The sequence below is a fragment of the Coloeus monedula genome (assembly GCF_965178545.1).
Source record: "Coloeus monedula genome assembly, chromosome: 1".
In the NCBI taxonomy this organism is placed as follows: domain Eukaryota; kingdom Metazoa; phylum Chordata; class Aves; order Passeriformes; family Corvidae; genus Coloeus; species Coloeus monedula.
This window is the reverse complement of record NC_138781.1, coordinates 106,572,626-106,592,519: the sequence shown is the minus strand read 5'-3', so window position 1 is coordinate 106,592,519 and position 19,894 is coordinate 106,572,626. Positions and strand designations below refer to the sequence as shown.

Genomic DNA, 19,894 nt, shown 5'->3' with positions numbered 1-19,894 from the left:
CTATTTAAAATTTTATAAAAGCATGAAGGAAGAAAGTGTAATGTAGTAAAACTGTTATTATACTAGGATCAGACATATTAGAAAGTAGAACGCTAGGGCAAGACTATTTGCAGCAAAAAACTGACAGACTACTGAATTTTTTTGGCAAAAAAACCCCCAGACTACTGAATTTTTGGCTTTTGAATATCTTTAGAAAAAAAATAATAGATTTGGGCAGCACTTTCACTTGGAAAATTGAAAGTACAGTGTTGATTCAACTAAGTTCCCAGCACTTGCAACAGATTAAACAGATTACAGATAAAATGTTCAAGAATCATAAAGATTCCTGAGTTACAAACCCAACTCCCAAAGGGACTCAGGCCCTTGAAAGATGTTACTTGGATGCTTTTAAAAACTTAAAAGTTAAATTGGGTGATTTTTTAATTTTCCCCAAATCCAAGAGTCCCCCTTTTTAAAAGAAAATATGCTTTTGCCAAACTCAACAAATTGGCCAAAATATGCCTAGGAACAAGCAGTCACTGCAAGTCACTGAAAGACAGAGAGAGAATGAGAAAGTAGGGCCACTGGCAAATGTATACAACAGAGAATCCTGGTCCTGTGTTAGATCAGATGATAAAAACAGTTTGATCCTCAGGCTCGACAACCCTAGCTTAAAAAAAAAAATTAAAAAAGAAGAAAAGGAAGAAAGTGGGGTACCTTCTCATTCATAATGCAACTTGTAATTAATAACACTACTGTGCTTCTCATCTACACACAGCTAGTTATAGATTTATCACAGGCACATCGAGCGATTAAGAGACTCATTTGCCTCCAGGATGTTTGCACGCCAGCTCTCTTGGACGGTGCTCAGGAGGCTGAGCAGGAAGCAGGACTGTCCTGCTTCCCACAAGTTAAGTGGCTTCTTGAACTTCAGCTTGCACAGGCAGAGGATTAAAACACAGTCATCACACAACTGTGCTTCACTTGTATAACATCATGATTTTCCTCTGGACTGCCTGATGTGACGTGCACCTTGGCTTTTTACTACTTGAATTCTCTCTAAGTTAAGAGAGTCTAGAATTCTCTGAATTTTGAAGAATTTACTATATTCCCTAAAACCTAGTTTATTTATTTATACCACTAAAAATGAATTTTTGCCCTGGTTACATAATGGTTACTCCCATGAGACAGACCTTTGAAATCTACTGAGTTGCTTATATAATTAAGGACCATGTGTTCAGACATCTAGAAAATTCACATTGCTGCTTTCTACGTTGTTCAAAAAGATGTCAAAGTAGCTTCAATCAACCCAGAGGAAATTCCTTTCTTGGCATATTACAGTGATGTACACTGGAGAACAGCTATGATTACTACAATCATTTTAGGTAGAAATTGTTTATGTTACCATTAAGACAAGCTTATGCTTAAACATAAAGATGGGGGGATTAAAACCCAAAAAATCTCTTAAAGCTGCTCAAAACAAATGAAGTTACTTTAGTGAATGTTTACATATTTTGTGATAGTTTAACCACTTTTTCTTAATAGGGACAGCTTTGAGAAAATCCCATAAGTAAGGAAGCAATTACTGGTCTAAGTGTTTTCAGCCATGTGGTCATCATCTCCTAAAAAGCTTCTATTAAAAAAGTCTCCCTTGGTGAGTTATTCTTTACAGTCTCACAGGTGTGCTACACAAAGGCTACAAAACCATCACTGGCAATATATTAAAAAATAATCTCTGACATGTTTGCTAAGAAACGTGTTTATTTTGCAAAAGCTAGGACAGTGTATCACAAAACGTACAAAAATGAGGTCTGTCAAAAATCAGCTTCTCTTATAACTAGCTTAAGTTTAAAAAGTACATGAAAAGGATGTACAGGAGAGGAGAGGAGAGGAGAGGAGAGGAGAGGAGAGGAGAGGAGAGGAGAGGAGAGGAGAGGAGAGGAGAGGAGAGGAGAGGAGAGGAGAGGAGAGGAGAGGAGAGGAGAGGAGAGGAGAGGAGAGGAGAGGAGAGGAGAGGAGAGGAGAGGAGAGGAGAGGAGAGGAGAGGAGAGGAGAGGAGAGGAGAGGAGAGGAGAGGAGAGGAGAGGAGAGGAGAGGAGAGGAGAGGAGAGGAGAGGAGAGGAGACATCTGAATTGGAAGGGACCTACAACACTCATCACATCCAACTGCTCAATCACCAAAATTTAAAGCATGTTATCAAGGACATTGTCCAAATGACTCTGGCCAGCTGACAGTCACTGTGAAGCTTGGGGCATTAACTGCTCTCTAGGAAGCCTGTTCCAGAGTTCGACCATCCTCTGGGTAAAGAAATGCTTCCTTATGTCCAGTCTAAGCCTCCCTTGATGGATGCAGCTTTGAACCATTCCCACACTTTATCCTCAGGCTACTCCAGCATGCCCAATACACAGTATTGTTTGCTAACAGGCAATCACAGAGGGCACACTGGACTGACTACACACAGCAACGTTGGAACCAAAGTCAACACTGGAATAAAATCCAAGAAGTTAAACTGGTTTAAAACTAGGTTTAAATTGTTCCTATTTCACTATTTAATATGGACTAAAAGATTTCAGTTGACACAGTGTTGGTGAAAAAAAATCTAACTTCAGTTTTCTTCATATCTTTTTAAACAATGGGTTTTTTCTTTGCAAATATAATCCAATTTTTATTTTGGCTTTCTCTGTAACTCAGACTTTTATTTCAAAATCTTGCTTTTTTTCAGCACAGCGAAGAAAACTCAATTTAAGATAGAACCTCAGGCATGCAGAATATATCAAATAAAACTGAAAACATATTTCTTCCCCATTTCCTACACTATAAACAACACAAATACTTCAGCTCGCACATGCACAAATTCCACAGTCCTGGCCACCACGAAGTCACAAAAAAAGAGAAGTAACAAAGAAAGAGAGACACTTTGAAAATTAAATTAAGGCAACCTCAGCACTCCGTCTTCCCAAGACTCAGCACCCTGTGCTGCCCTTTGCCTGGAGACAAATGCATCCGTGTGGGAAGCCCTATTCTCTGCCATTCATCGCACCAGGAGAGAAGAAGTGCAGTGTTACAGCTGGAAGGACATGAATAAACCTTTCTGATGTAGTCCTCTGCCTCCATATCCCTGCCTTTCACTTAGGTTTGGCAGCTTGGGGCTGAGGCTGAGGTAGCCAGAACCATGTTTGGCCCTGATGAGAAAGGTGTGGAGGGCTCAGAGTTGGTGCAGTGCTGTGCTCCCCATGTCTTGCCTTCTGCACCACCCCTGTTCCTTCAGGGAACACTGAATCAGGGCTCTCTGAACCCTAACTCTACCCCTAAAAGCAGTTTTGGGGCTGAGGATGAGGCCCTCTGTGACATGTTTGGCCAGGCAGAGAAATGATCAACTAGAGATACCACCCAGAAGACAACACTTCTGTTACAAGTAATAAACTGCTCTTTTATTCACAGCCTCCCAAGGGAAGGTCTGGAACTGGTTCTGTCTCTCTGCTCCTTATATTATATTTATCTACCATATTATTCAAAGAGCACATGTAACTGTAAATTCACAAAGAGCACATTCTACAGTAAATTCACTGTAGAATATGCAAAAACTGCAGAATAAATTCACATTCATTAATTCCTACAAAAGTGTGATGGGCATCATATATTAAGACTAGAAAGTAAAAACAAACCATCGATTAATTTGATTTCTCTGATTTGAAGCAATCCAAGGATGGTATGCTGTGGAAGAGAACCCTGCCAAAGTAAGAGGGCATTCCTGGGCACTGAAAACTAAGCACTTGCTTAAGTGCCTTGTGGCACAGGAGACCAAAATAACTATACAGACTAATATACCTATTTTTTTTCCAAAATGGTGGAAAGATGTGCCTGGCAGGGCTTTCCCACATCCCTTTGATTGCACCACTGCACCCATTTTTCCTAGTCTTCTCAAATTATTCAGTATTTGCTAAATGCACTGAAATTGCACTGTTTCCTTTAAAATAACTTCTCAAGGATCAGACCGTGTAGCCTCATGCAGCCCCTGGCTGAGGCAATGCTCCCAAAACTATGTCAATGGGAGCTTTGCCCAAGGAAGGACTATAGGACTGAGCTGTATGTGAAGGAAGGGCTTGAAATTATGGAGCATGGTATCAGGATAAGACTTTATATTTCAAGCATATGTTTATCCTTTTTACAAAATCACCAAAGAGCGTGGGGAGAAGAGGGGGATGTCACTTTGGAAAACTATATGGTACTTTGATTTCCAAGCCAGAACTGTGCATACTAAATATTTACAGAATCTAGTGATATTCTCTTCTTTCTGTTTATTCCTGTGACCCAGAGAAACTCTGGCCAACTACCAATCAAATATCCAAGCAAGCACGAGGAAAGAGAGAAAACAGCTCGCCAGTAGGCTCGTAATTAGCAACCTGAAACTGGAAGGAGGCACTTGGGAAGATGCATCTGGATTCCAGCGCTCACCGCATGTCACGAGTGGTTTCGGAAATTGAGTTCTCAGTCTCTGCAAGGGGTAGGGAAGATATACACAGTATTTTTGGCTAGACTGAGCAGGGGCATATGTGGAGCAGCTGCAAAAGCAGACATGTGTCTGCTGCCAGAGACCAGTGTAGGAATACAAACGCACCTCTCAGCGATGACAGCTAACTTGCTCCTGGCGTCTCCTGGGTAAGCTGTGTCTCCCTACCTGTGGCAAGCAGGGCTGTTGCATTTACTTTGCTTTAAATAAAAACATTGCAGAGTGTCCTCCTTATCACCCTCTGCTTAGGAGAGTAGTTGAAGGAGATACTGAGGGACACAGAAGGTCTGAAATCTATCTTAATAGGAGACAGTCTTCATATCCAAGGTCTAGCCTTGATATAGAAATCTGCAGGTCCTTTTCCTTTTTCCCTTCTCTGCTCTTACCTACTTCCCCTTTCCTTTTGGTGTGAGAGCTAGCAATCTCCAACTACTCTTCCATTCTTATATAGTAAAAGGATTTAAAAAAGCAGAACAAACCCACAACTCAATACACAGTATTCTACTAACAGGAGCAGCTTTCACTGGCAATCACCCTCAGCATTACTTTATAGACAATTTGGGATGCTGCTGGTGCACCTTCTACATAGATGTTGCTGCTGTACTAAGTGTGGTGCAGAGAAGTCTCATTAGCATTATGAGGGTGGAAGTCACCTACTTTTGCATATATATATATGTAATTTCTAATTAATAATAAATTTTTGCATTCCATGTAAATAACAATATTAGAATCAGGTTGAAGCTATCAACCAAACAAAAGCGGTATCTTTGATATGGAAACTTTAATTTTTATAAAGATAATTACATTTTACTATTAAATTGGTGCTCAAAAGTTCCTTTCTCTATGACTGAAACAACTATTTACTATGAAAAACATACTTATTGCAGGTTGCCAAAAGCGTAATAACCACACATCTGTTATTCTTCAAATATATATTTTCTAAAACATTTGATATTTACTTCACATGTAATAACAGTCATTAAACCTTTCTGAAGTCTGTTTTGTGGAACCATAAAGTAAAGCATTACATGCATAGGAGACGCACCATGGGAACAAATGCAAAAAGGGAGTAGAAGTGTTGTTAGCAGCTGAGTAACTTACTAGTCACATAACAAAGTACAACTCAGAGAAGCACAGTAAGAGGAGTACTGGAAGTCTGAAAACCCTGCAGGACTATGAGTTTTAAGAGGTCCAACGTCATCCATTTCAAGTTTTAAAATTATTAAATCATTTATAGTCAACAAACATGTAAAAACAGAAGACATTCTTGTAATCACTACTGAATCTACTAGACAAGGACACAAACTTCATTATCTGGTAGCTCAAATTAGAGAAATTTAGGTGTTAAAAAAAGGCCTTCTTTTGGTTGTAATTTTCTGCAGTGTGGCAGCATTTCCCCAGCAGCATTTCCCCACCATTGGTGGTGGTTCTTTGCAGGCTCTGCACTGCAAGCCTCAGCCCAGCCATGAGCGGGAAAGACACTACTGACTGCATTACAGGACAAGACCAGCTCTCTAACTGAACTGATCCTCTTTCCTTTTGAATTTTAACAGGCTTTGTGCATTAAGCTCTCTTTAATAGCCAGGAAACAAGCACAGTCACTGTTAATTGCTCATAACTATTCCATTTGAGATTTTGAGTGAGCCTCCCAGCAATAGGACACAAGGAAATGGCCTCAAGCTGTGCCAGGGGAGGTTCGAGCTGGACATCAGGAAGAATTTCTTCACTGAAAGGGTGGTTAAGCATTGGAATGGGCTGCCCAGGGAAGGGATGGAGTCACCATCCCTGGAAGTGTTCAAGAAACGACTGTGTGTGGCACACATAGCACTTAACGCCATGACTTAGTTGACAAGGTGGTGTTGGCTTAAAGAATGGACTCTATGATCTTGTAGGTCTTTTCCATCCTTATTGATTACATGATCCAATGATTTCCACTGGGTCCTGAATGTGACTGAAAAAATCTTAAGCCAGAGATGAACAATGCCTTCTAAAACACATTTTTAGTCAAGTCATGTTTGGAACAAAGTCCAAGAGAACTGACTGCTTTCCAGGCATTTTTATGCATATGTAGGTGCCATCGTAACATGCACCAATAAAGAATAATCCCGATGTTAACAGTTGCAAAAAAGTCATCCTATTTAACCATAAATCTATTTGCTTTTGCTTAAGATTTTTTAAAACTCCATAAACATGACAGCTTGCTTGACATTAAAGTAGTGCACATGCTCAGCATTTGAAACCAGGTTTCTTATAGGACAGCACAATACAATACTTTTTCTAAATCTCAAAATTGCTCCTCAGTGTTCTTCAGAAAATACAGGGAACTGCAGTCTAGATCAAGCTGGACAAAGGTGGTGACTACCATAGTATGTTACAATCAGCTTATTTGTAATGTCTCAAAAGACAACCAAAAACATAAAGACCTTCATTTATATCTATCAAAACCACATATACTCCTTTTAATTGAAAAGCTCTTAACTCCAGTAATTTCCTGGGTATAAAGCTACTTTACTTGAGCTGCAGCATTTTTAATATCCCTTGCATTGAAAAGCAGCATTCTCAGCTTACAAGTAATGCTTACATAAAAGCCTCACAGTCAGATCTCTTGGTGCCACAATGTTTTTTCAGGATATGAAGACAACAGTAATGTAAACACTCCACTATTGCAGAATAAACACCATGTAGCCACAAAGCAGTGATGACATCACATGTAAATTATATGGGATTAATTTTCTGCAATGTAAACTGACTGACTGACTGTATCTCCCGTTCCTAAACCAACTCTAAAACAGTTTGTTGAGAACAATTTATATGGATCTTCCAGTTTTGAAGCAAAGATAATTCCTCCTTAGGGCATTACCTCGTGTCTCTCCTTTGATGCATCTAAAAATCTTGCTTCCTCCCTCCTGAATGAGAATGTCCTTGCTCAAACAACACATTTAAATGCTATTGATATTTCACACCTGACTCAGGTGTGCCTAAGTAAAAAGCTTGCAGAGAACAGAATTTTAAATAGCCAGACATGCTGCTGCTTCTTTCCCTAGAGTTTACACAAGAACAGCTGTATTGGATCAGAGCTAAAACAGATGTAGCTCACTAACCTGTCTCTATTGGTGGCCAAAAAGGGATTCCTACTGAAGAGAATAAGATTAGGGAAAGGATGTAGTGATACATCCCCAGAATAATCTCTCAGTTTTGAGAGATCTGCAGACCTGGGATTTCTGCTTCTGTGACTGAAAGTTAAGTGGGATTTCAGCACCCAGGTATTACATCTAGCAATGTGTTTGCTTTGGAAACTATTTTTTAAGATAAAAAAATACTGATTTAAACCAGTAACAGACAATATTATATTAAGCAAATATTGCTATAAAAGAGTTAACACTGAACTTTACATATATGTACTCATTAATCTTTTAGTCAATCAACTTCAGAAGTTGTGGATACCCCACACCTTGTGTTATAGACCAGGCTGGATGGGACTCTGAACAACTCATGGCAGGGGGGTAGGAATTAGGTGATCTTTAAGGTACCTTCCAACCCGAGCCATTCTATGATTCTACGATATATTCCTGTCATAAAACATCTTGTGTTAAAAATACAGTTAAGATAATGAATATTACTATTTTTAAAACCCCAAATCTTAATTGCTCTATCTGTGTAAAAGACTTCATCTTCCTTTTTTTCTCCTTGCTGGTTCTCTGAAAAAGCTGGTGAGAACGTATTTGATTCTATGACTATGGCAGGCAAAGTACATTCAAATCTTCACCTCAGCTGTGCTAACTAATGTGCTGCTTCAAATAAAGTTACCCCAGGGTGACGATCAATCTCTCAAGGTGCAGAAGTGCCATTTGAAAGCCTTTCTGCTTTTCAACCTAGAGTGGCAACAATGGGATCTGCACAGAAATTCCTTTTACATATTTTCTTCCTCTCAGGAAGTCTTCCCAGCTGTAATTCAGTCTATCAACAATTCTCCATCTTTTATGTGGTACATACACTGCATATACACAGCTAGCATGGATTCTCCTTGTTTTGAAACATCTCACAAGTTGGAAATTGCCACACTGAGTTCTAATGAACTCAGCTAAAAAGACATTGATCCTTTTCCATTCTCACTTTCAAAACACAGAGTATCAATTCATTCTAGAACTCCTCAAAACTTCTTTATTCTTTTCATTCTGATGGAGACAAGCAGCACCAACAGGTGCTAATTCATAATTTGGGTGATGAAAGAATTAATAGTTTACTGTAGTGCCCTGCAGACACCTGTGGTATCACGCTGAATGAAATACTTATCAGGAACCAAACTGGATGTAACTTGGGAAAAAAACCCCAACCTGTTAAAAAAAAAAACCTTTGAGGACATCAAACTTAGCAACTGAGAGTGTGTAATTTTCAATAATATCAAAAACTCCAAGCAGAGAGCAGATTCTTCAACTTATCATTTGCAGAAGAATAACGATGACACTAAGCATCTGAATCCTTCTTTATTTTACATCACTCTTTACTGGATTTGGCCTAGTTTAATTTACAAGACAGACATGTTTCTGGTATGATGACCTTGTGGCTAAGTTTGTCTGCAAGAATTTCTTTCACTTGAGGAATGCTGCATATTGAATTTTCCTCTGATGCTGAATAGCTCTCTGCCAGCCTTGCTCCTCTTTCAACTTCATTTACTTTTGTCAACTCATATGTCAGAGATTAAAAGTTTCATGGAAAAAATAACATGATGAGAGCAGTATTTTCATTCATAAGTAAGACCTGTAGCCAAAAGGTGTGTCCCTTTCTTTAATACTAGCATGCTGTATAGTCACCAGCAAACAACATTATGAGCCAAGTTCATATGATGAATAAATTGCTTTAGATCGACTGAGGAAAGAGAAGAGGACACAAAACAGAAAAGCTGAACGCATTTGTGCATGACACTGCATGACTCCCACTCTAAATTTGAGGTCATTGATACATTCAACCAACTAAAATAAATAACTGTGCAAGTTTGGCTGTGCAGTTTTTCTTCCTTACCTTTTGTGCACTGGTAAGGAAATAAATTTATGGCTTACCTTTCAAAACCAATCTGCCGTAATGTCTTCTCCCATGTCGAACCTGTACAAAGAGGAGAAAAAACAAACACCCTCAGTAAAGAACCTTTTTTGTACGAACACTCTTTTCCTTTCCTTGTGCAGCTGGGATCTGTATATTAAGGAGATTTTTCCACCCCTAGAGAAGTTTTCCCCAGAGTGGAGAGCTGTTGAGAGAAGCTACCACCAGGTGACATAACAGTGAGAGGGGTATCAGCCTATACAACTCCTTTACACTGCAGAGCAGCTACAGTTCACTGCAATTCCAAGGGTGGTCTCCTCTGCTAGAGCAATGTGATCTGGAAGCGCTGAGCTGGCATCTCACATCACGCACTCTTCACATTTCAGCTTTTCACTTTACTGTAGTGTTCGCCTGATTCTTGCTGAAAGCTTTACAGCTTCTTCTGAAATCAAGCCCTTTTATTTTTGAGCAAAAGCATGAACATGTATTGCTTCTTTATTGTTTAACCCTTCATATTCACACAAACAGCTGCAAAGGACTCTTTCTCAAAATCATCAAGGACTCAGCCCCACAAATTACTCAAATGTGCAGACTCATCCAAAGAATTGTCCTCAGTATTTCTGATATGCTTAATACAAATTTTACCTAGATTTTCTCCAAAATAACCCCCACACACAGACTGCAAGCTTTAGGTGATCAGTTTTCAGCTCTTGGTAGTTTTTTTGCTTTTTACCAGTCTCCTTTTTTTCCTACTATTATGAGGTCATTATATACAGGCTACTAAGAGCACAAATATCTCAAGTCATGCAGGTCTGCTAGGCAAATATGTAGGAGGACATGAAGCTGCATCATAGTTTGCTCTGTCTTTTTACACTCCTGTGGGAAATGCAACAGGACTGCATGCCATGTAAGCAACTACAGTTCTTTTTGAATGATTCATCTGAATCACTCATTGAATTCTCAAAATCAGAGAAGTGACAATAATTCCAGTTGCTGATGCATTCTATCGCCTAAAGGCAAATACAAATTAGGCACAAAAAGTTTCTCTGTAAGTGACATTAAGCAACACTTTTAATTGCCCCCCATTCAGTGCAAAGCAGGCACGAATTTCAGGCCCATATCCAGCAAAACACACAGCAGTAAGAGACTTCAAAAGTGAGGTGGAGAAAGCTTTACCTTCACTAAACTGGAAAAAAAAGAAGTAAAATTTTGTTCTGGAATAACTGAGTAGTGTCGATTGTTTGATCAGTACCAAGAGCTTCTACTGTGGCACCTGTATTTGCCTGAGGTGGGGCAAGACCTCTGCCTGCACAACTACATAAGACAATGCCTCTCATCACACTGAGTTAATATTTTATTAAAAGAAGTCCTTTAAAGACACCTCTAAAGCAGGAGAACAAATACTCTCACACATTTATTTCAAATAAACATGAAAAACAAAAATAATATCTTGCACAATGAAGCATGAATGAGATAAATAAAGACCTGCTCCATTAAGGTATTCTGTTATAAGTTATCCCCCAAAACCATCAACTTCTCCTCATCTCTGTACCATAACTGGTTTCATACAGCATCTATGAATCAAGTAATTGTTAAAAAGATGACTGTGCCACTCCACAGGTAAGTGCAGAGCAGACACAAGTAATTATCCATATATTTTTATGCAATCCTGCTGGCTGGAAGAGTAGCCAACGTTTTTTGAACTCTGAAGATTTGAAGAGTGTTGAAGAAAAGAAATCTCAACAGCACTTCCTAAAGCAAAGACCAGTACTGGCATCTTTAGTCAGAGTTTCTATGCCTTCCACTATTATGTATAATTGTGTATAAATTTTTCACCCCATGGCTGGCTACACTTCATTTATATTATATAGAGAGAGTCCTACTGAAGAGAGAGGCAGGGAGAGAAAGAGAGAGAAAGGAAAAAAGCTATAGAGAAAAGGGAATTTGGTCTCCATAGGTTTGAAATAATCTTTTGGCTGCAGCTGGCCACCAGAATATTCTTGGAAATGCATCTGTCTCCTCTGAAGCAAAGCCTGCCAAGAACACAACTAACATTTCATATTAAAAAAATATATCTTTTTATATAGAGTCTTATTTTAAAATGTTTATGATCTAAACATTCTGTTTTAAGACTTGCCAATTCCATTCACAATAGTATCAACTTCTACACCACACTAAGAGCCAAAAGTAAATACCCTGAGGTAACAGCAGCACTAAAAAGAATAGCACTATTAAAAGTCTAGAAAAACTATTATTTGATTTAAACCTTACCCATTGCTTCCAAAACATAAAACAGGACTTAAGTCATGCAATTCTCATTAAAATCAGAAAAGGAGTTAATCCAGAATTAAAGACTTGATCCTGCTCCAAAGGAAATCAATAGGAACTTGGCTATTCAATTGAGTCTTTCTCTCTGCTGGGACTGTGGAAAATATCCACCTGTTGGCTTTCAGAATCAATCAGCTACTACAGTGGATTCACTAAGTTAAGGTGGCTTCCCTTGGCTTTCTTCTTTTTTACTACCACAACAAAAATACCATAACTGTTTATAAGAATGCCTTAATCTGGTACGAATGTAATTAAGCTTTTTCCCCCCCCAAATATTTGCTCCAGAGTGCCTGACCATTCTCATTTATTCCAAAGATTCTGTTTCACATTAACAGTTCTAGCTTTAAAATTCTTCAAAGAGATGAAGCATAATGCGCTTCCAGAATTTCTGCTCACTTTTAATAGGAACAATGGTAACATGCATACCATGCTCACATATGCACTCAGTGAAATCCTAGCATAAGAATGAGAGGATAAGAATATGAGATTTAGCAAGATAAAATCAAAAATATCTTCATTAAGCGAAATGTTGCCTTCTTTGACAGGTAGGCTTTCATTCACATGGCACTTGCCATATTTAGTTACAACTCTCTGATTACTATGAATGAGACGGCTCACAGACCCCTGCCAGGTTGTTCACCTCTACAGAACACAAAGTTGCCTCGCTGCTGAAGTACACTGGTGGGCATAGGGAAAACAGAGAATAATATATTCACAGGATCACAGAATCATGGAATACCAGGTCAGAAAGAACTTCAAGGATCATCTGGTCCAACCTTTTCTGGACAAAAGCACTGGCTAGACAAGACACCCCAGCACCCTGTCTAGCTGGATGTTAAAACCAGTGTTGGGGAAGAATACTGGGTAAGTGATTTTCATGCTTTCATGGAGGTTGCACAACTATTCACCTTGAGCCATTTCATGCCCTACCTTCCACTACTGCAGAGATCTGTGGCTGTTGAGGGAGAAGTCTGGCATGCATTGTAAATGAAACTCATGCCTCCTATGCCATTCCCATGCACATATGCACGCAAGTCCCTGCAGATCCTGTGGTCCCAATGACTGTGTGCAGTGATTACCCACAGCCTGCTGCCTTCTCATTTCTCCAGAGTTAATGGCTACTTTAAGAGCTACATGCCTGTGTCTGACTCTGCTCTTGAGGCTTTCTAACAGTAAGAATAATAATTCTTGCATTCTTTTCTCACTGTGATCTGACATAAGGACCAGAGGGGAAAAATACGGCTTAACTAAACCAAAAGACATTGTTTGACATTTTCCAGTAATCATTAAGTGAGCCTGTCAGAATTCAAGTATACAATTGAAATTATATTAAGATCTCCAAAGATTGGAATAGGAAAAAAATATCTGTTAATTCCAAATTTAAAAAGTTTGTTTTTTAGAGCCTGTCAATGGGGTATGACAGAGTTATCCAGACTCTCTGAAGGAATGAGCAAGGTACCAGACATTTCCCAGTCACACTTAGTTCATGAGTAACATGCAGGTGGGATATACATACACAAACCTGTTATGATACTTCAGAAACAGGCAGATATTCTGGAATAGTAACTTCAGTGATCTTTATCCTAACATTTTGAAGGAAAAGAATTTCTGAAGAACAGCTGAATTTGCAATGATCAGAATATTCCTATCAATTTCAAAACTTTAATCTTAAGCTTGTGACACTTACTAGTATTCTCCAAACCACAAACAAAAAAAGGGGGGGAAAAAACCCTTTCATATATTCAAGAGATACAAAACAGAGATACAGAATACTCCAGAAATTGAAAGAAATGCTTTGCTAAACCTTCCCATTGCAGGTGCCACTTCTCTCAACTCTGCTTCTCAAACAGAGAACAGGGCAGAAGTTTGCAGAGTCCAGCCCAGTCAGACTAGTTGGGGACCTGAGTTTCTTGAATGCACACCTGAAAGTTCTCAACAAAGTGGATGAACATACTGGCTTGTCCTGCTACAGTTTGGTTCTTTTTGGAAGAGACACACAAACTCTATAAACCATTTGGGGGTTTGCAGTCTATTTTCAATGGAGTGGGAAACATTGCTCTGCTGCATATTCTCCTTCACCTTACTGACAAGTAACTAACAAGTATTTACGAACAAGACAAAATGTACACAACTGATAAAAACTGCCAAATTTAGAATATATTTGTTTCAGCAGTTTCATACATTATAACAGTCTTTGCAGTTGCTTGTTCCTAGTAGCAAGCTTCTATCTTCTTCCAAACAAAATCAAAAAACACCTATCGTTTTTTTCAGAAATCCTACCTTTTTCGTTGTTTAATAAATACAAAATCACAGGTTTTATGAAACCAAACAGTAGTTTTGACTAGAGAAAAGTAGGTGGCAAAGGAAAGAACTTTTTCTTATTTGCTGCACAGTACCATAGAGGTACTGTTAACATTTACTTACCTGCACATTGGCTATCCAATAGTTAGTTACATGCAACATGACTCTTACAGAAACAATCATTTCTCTCATGTGAAGGGCATTAGATAGTGCTACCTTGGCATTTAGCATCCATCTGTCTATTTTGAGAAATAAATCTCTCTTACACTTCCTCTTCCCTTGATTCAAATTACTTAGCCTGCATCCTGCACTCATCACTTTGTAACTTTATCATCAGTCTATCATCTGAGATAATGACAACACTTTCATTTAGCATGAGATCTCCTAGTATGGCATATTACTAATGTGCTGTGTTCATGCTGATGTTTTAATTCAACACTGGAGAGTATTTCTGGGGCAAATCTCTTACCATGCTTTGGTTTGCACAACAGAGTGATCTTGGAGTGCACAAACTGAATTCCTTTCACATGAAACTAAAGCGCAGCCCAGGGACACAACTGCTGTGTTTCAGCCACCAGTGCTCATTCTGTCTGCGTGACCAGAGCAGAGCTAATCCACACTCAAAACATATCAAAATATGGCAGCCAAGGACACTGCACCAAATGCTTCACCCCTATCTCACCATGCTGCTTGCTGAGACATGCAGCTCACTCCACCACTCCCTGTGCCCGTCCTGGAGTGTTCCCAGAAAAGCTTCCCAGTTACAGTCACCCTGAGGGATGAAGGGGTAGGTCAGGGTGCTCACCCTTAAGATGTTTTTCTGGGCTGTATCCCATCCACTGCAGTGAGCAGGAGCCTTTCTACTGCTCTGATGTACAGAGTAGCACTGGATGCTCAGCACTGTCACACTCCCTATAAAACCCCAGGGAGACAAATGTGTAAGGCACGACAGCAGATTACTTCATTTTTAAAGCAATGCCTCAAGGAGAAGGAATAAGGGAAAATCTTGGCTGTTATGGTTTGCTGTGCATGCTGAAGAGACTAAAACCACCAGTAAAATAGAAGCTTAGGCCCAGTGGTCCAGGATTCTGTCTAAATGAAGAAAGTGATTGCTGACTACATACCAAGAAAGAGTTCTATCAAGAAGAAAGATCAGATGTTGCAAGTCTTTACTTGCCTTCCACTCATACCAGCTTTCAACAGATTTTTTACTGAGTAAAGAGCACAAATCTGATCCCTCCACAATAATGTCATGGGAAAGATTTACTCTGTATTTTCTCCTCTGAGGAAAATAATAAATTACTATCGTGAGATACAAAATTTGCTTTCCAATAAAAAAGAAATCTTGACTCATTCCATGTTAACTGGAAAAATAATCATCATCAAAAATGCTAGTTCTTCTCTAAGGAGATGTTAATGAGTGGGAACTTTTACTAATAAAGAAAGCAGAGGAGGAATATAGAACAAAGTGCAGTATCACTGACACCAAGTTTCTGTGTGCGCACACATATGCATATTGCTTTAAGGTGAGCACTAAGAAGACAATGGCTATGGTAAAGTGATTAGTAGCTCTATGTGAACAGTCACCTCTTCCAGCCTGTGGCTTCCCTGGGAATTCTGGGGGTCCAGATGTGTCAGCAGAGCTCTCACAGAGAAAGGGGGACCCTAAAAGCAGCTGCTTCACAGGCCTAATCTATCTATCTATATATTTTTTTTTTTTTTAATCCTGATTAGCACTTAGAACTGCGGGGCTGGAGGAGCCTTTTTTTTTTTAAATTGACCATTTAACTTAAGGTAGGCAACACCATGTGAAACACCCCTTAGTGCACCTGGGATATAATTGATCCAGCATCTTGCTGGAGGCAGGGGCAGATCCCAGCTCACTTTGCATGATGGTAAAACCAGTGTCTCTGAGCCTGATGCAAAGTGTATAGAAATAACTGGAAAGACTTGCATTGAGTTAATGGGCTTTGATAGTCTGCTGAAATGAATAGCAATGAGGAACAGTAAAAAAAAAAATCGTTTTTTAAACGTGACGATGACCTACTAATTAAACATCAAGTTAAAAGATGTGTGGAAAAAATAATGACTTGGAGAAAGAAAATGTGGGAAAGTACTTTCTGCATTTGTTCTTCCATGACAGATTTGTTTAAAATGATACACAGGTAATAAAACAAATTTAAATTTGCTGATTGCTTCACACTTTTTTTTTAATCAGCTTTTCCACAAGGATGACAGGTTCCATAATTTTCGTACGAATCATGACTTCTTTTATCTGCTTAGACATAGTATATCAGAAACACAGGCAATCTTCCCCTGCAATACACAGAAGCTTAAAACCACTCTTATTTTAACCTCATTTAATTTCAAATTTATTTTCTCAATGAGGCAGCAAAGCAGCAAAACCCGAAGCACTAGAATATCCTTGGGGAATGTATTCCAGATGAAAGCCGAGACAGCCAGCTAATGGAAAGGGCTTTTTTGGTTTTGTTTAATATTTTATTTATCTATTTGTTTGCTGTAATGGTCGGTTAGTGGGTTTTAACCCAAGTTTCCAAGGATACTTCAGATTTGAATTCATTTTGTCATCTTTTACTTCTGTTTCTGAAATAGAACGGCCTCCCTTTCCCCATCACCGTAGACCACTTCAAAAATGGATGAGGAAAAGGAAACAATGTGCAGAGCAGAGCATTGCATGTTTCCAGCACAGAATCCCACTAAGGGAATAAAGGGTAACAAATCAGATGGTCCTTAGATATGGTCAATCTCTTACTCTTTTCTACAGCAGAAAACAGTGTCAGGGCTTGGGGGAGTAGCCTTGAAGGAAGGCTACTTTTCCTGCTGTTGCCATGGGGGATGTCAGATATCTTAAGTCAGATCGTCACAGAGTTTAAGAGGATCAAAGTTCACTCCAGACCTTCTGAAAAGGACAAATAATAATTTCATGACTCCTTTTTCAAATATGGAAGACTGGTTTTGCTTTCGTTTTCAAAGTAAAAGAAAACTTGTGTTAAGTTTTACTTTTCATAAGCCTGAAGGAAATAAGATTTTTCTCCATTTTTATTGGCAGAAAAATTCTCTCGTCTCCTATCCCAAGCAACACTGCTCTGTCTGCTAAAAAGTATCTTGGAGACAAGGTCTTAACTGTGTAAGTGACAGGCATCCCTCCAACTTCTAGAGCTACACTCTGCTTACTTTTATTGTAACATAATATACTGTTATAAATAATGTCGACCTAGTTTCCTGCAGCGTTGAATGTGCACAGCGTACCAGCACAAGGAATTTGCTTTTCATTGTCTCATTTTTCTCTTTCTGTCTCATCTGAAGGAGGGGAGGTGGGCAAATGTTTCTTCACAGATTTTTCAGCATAGACACATGGGAAGGGGGAAATAAACAATGAGTGTGTCTGCAGTAGCACATCCATATACAATAAATTATGGGTGAGATAAATAAGAACAGAAAACTAAGAAATCCTGCACAGAAACAGGAGGGACATTACGACAAAAAGCCCCAGTGTTCCAGTAGTGGCATCTTTGACTCCACTAACATACTCCAAACCACGTAAACCGTGCTTTTTCTCTGAAATTGCTTTCTGGCTTTTTTAACTTTTTTTTTTCTAAAGTTACTAAGGAACCCTTTAATTCACATTATTACCCTCACAGATTAAGGAAATTTTTGCATATTATGATGGAGACAGCAATTTGTTGTTGTTAGGCATAAGGTCCTGCCCACATTCACAGCTTTCAGAAAAAAACCAAAACTAAAAAAAACCCACCCAAAAATTTGTTTCAGTGACTTAGATGATGCAAAGATCTGAAGTGGTGTGTGAAGGATGATACCCAGAATAAACTTCAGAAAAGAAGCTTGAGATGTGTACCAGCTTAGCACACCACCTTCCACAGAAGCGGAAAGCAGCACATTCAAACCCTCCTTCTGCCTGCATGCCATTAAGAGAAGGCAGCAGTGACTGCATCAGGCAGCAACACGTTCGGGGCATAAAAGCTGGCTCACTCCCAGAGATCCCTTCAGAGAATAAATGTGGATGCAGAAGGATGTGCTCCTCTGGGCTGTAGTGTGAAGCAGGCACACAGACTCAAAACAACCAGGATAGGGCAACGATAGCAACAGATGTTATTTTTCCTCCCTAGAAAATACGAAGATGCCTTATCCAGTTCAGCTGACAAGTATAAACATGTAGGCACTGAACAAAGGGTTTCTTCTGGTTTAATTTTCTTTCTCTTTGCAGAGCTTACAATTCTGCAATTTCACTCAAATTTTCACAAAGCTCTTCTGCTTTCCAGCTCCCATTCCTCTCATTCAAGAGACAGATGACTGTGTAGCTGTAAGGCTGCTCAGGGAAAGCAAAACTGGCAAAGGAACCGGGGAAAACAGAAGGCAATGAGGTGCCAGTCACAGACTGAGCCCAATTATTTGCTTCTAGACATGGGTGTTTATAAAACACTGCTGCCACTCACTGGGAGAGGAGCCCATACAGACAAAGGGGTGGTGAGGAGGAGTTTGTGCAACTCAAACTGGTGAGACACACCAACAGTACAGAGACCCCCCCCAATCACCCACACCTCTTCTTTCCAGCTCACAAGCACACAACTTTCAGCACACCCTGCCAAGCCAGGAGAGATGAGAGTAATGCGCTTTGCCACCTGCAATCTGCTCCCCTGCACGCCTGGACATCTGCTGGATTTCACTACTGCTGCCTGGGAACAAGAGCCACAGGTAAGTATTACTGATCTGTGCTTTGCTCATGACCTGTGGAACAGCAACAGTGAAGACACTAGAACTACAGGTTTCATAGGGACCCAGAGATATGTAATTGTTTTTAGTGTCATCTACAACAGACTGCAGGATTACATTCAGTGTACTAGGAGATCATTTCCCAACACTTAATTAGTATGCCACAAATAGCATGAGCACTATCAACAAATTAAAGAAATCACTGGGTTGCCTAATAATTTCCATTTTTAAAAGCACTCCATGCTTTTTATCTGTGTGCTTTAAACAGTTTACAAATAGCTTGCTCTTTCTACAGTTACAGACTTAATTAGGAGTATTAGGAGTAATTTCTCCCCACTTCGTTTGCTTGGCTAAGTCTAAGCCAAAAAAAATCAATAAAAGCACTGAAACTTTTGCCTTTCTCACATGCTATTAGATGATAAGAGTATTCTCACACTTACTTCAAGTGTGGTTATTTTGTCCTCCCTGGAATGTGTTTTATTTGAGTGCTTCATTAGGGTATTAAGAGAGTCATAGCTTTGGAGTAAATACTGAAGAGGATGATGAGCAGTAATAATTTTCTACTCAGCAGGGATTTTCATTTTGAAGAAATCGTGGGCTGTTCAGACGTGTGACTCTCAAATGCATTCTTAAATCATGGGTTTTATTTATTCACGTGCTGCTTCATTAAAAGTGATATTACATCAGGCCCAATAGAAAAAGGACAAACACTTTATTGTTTGCTTCTTTTCAAAGATACACAGCCAACAGCAACACTTCAAAGCTACCACCAGTTGGCAAGTTCTTCCAATCCAAGCAGGTCCGAAGAACTGGAAGGTCCACAGTGGGATTAGTGTATCAAGTGATGGAACACAGGTGCAGTATTAGAGAATAAGCAGTTTATAAAGCATCTCCAGGGTGTATTAAAAAAACTTATTGGAAACATTCTTGTTCTGCTCAAAATAATATACAACACACTACAGTTCAAGAGAATTTGTCTAAAGGAT

At 39.3% G+C, this 19,894-nt stretch overlaps 1 protein-coding gene across 1 annotated transcript in view; it reads right to left on the bottom strand.

The window, feature by feature from the left end:
- PIEZO2 (piezo type mechanosensitive ion channel component 2) overlaps nucleotides 1-19,894 on the bottom strand; it is a gene marked incomplete at both ends in the record, with an annotated part of 288,576 nt that overhangs the window by 143,691 nt on the left and 124,991 nt on the right. Inside the window, one exon of the mRNA XM_082284749.1 lies at nucleotides 9,548-9,590. Within this exon, the coding sequence (XP_082140875.1) occupies nucleotides 9,548-9,590 (43 nt within the window). The remainder of the gene's footprint in view (nucleotides 1-9,547; nucleotides 9,591-19,894) is intronic.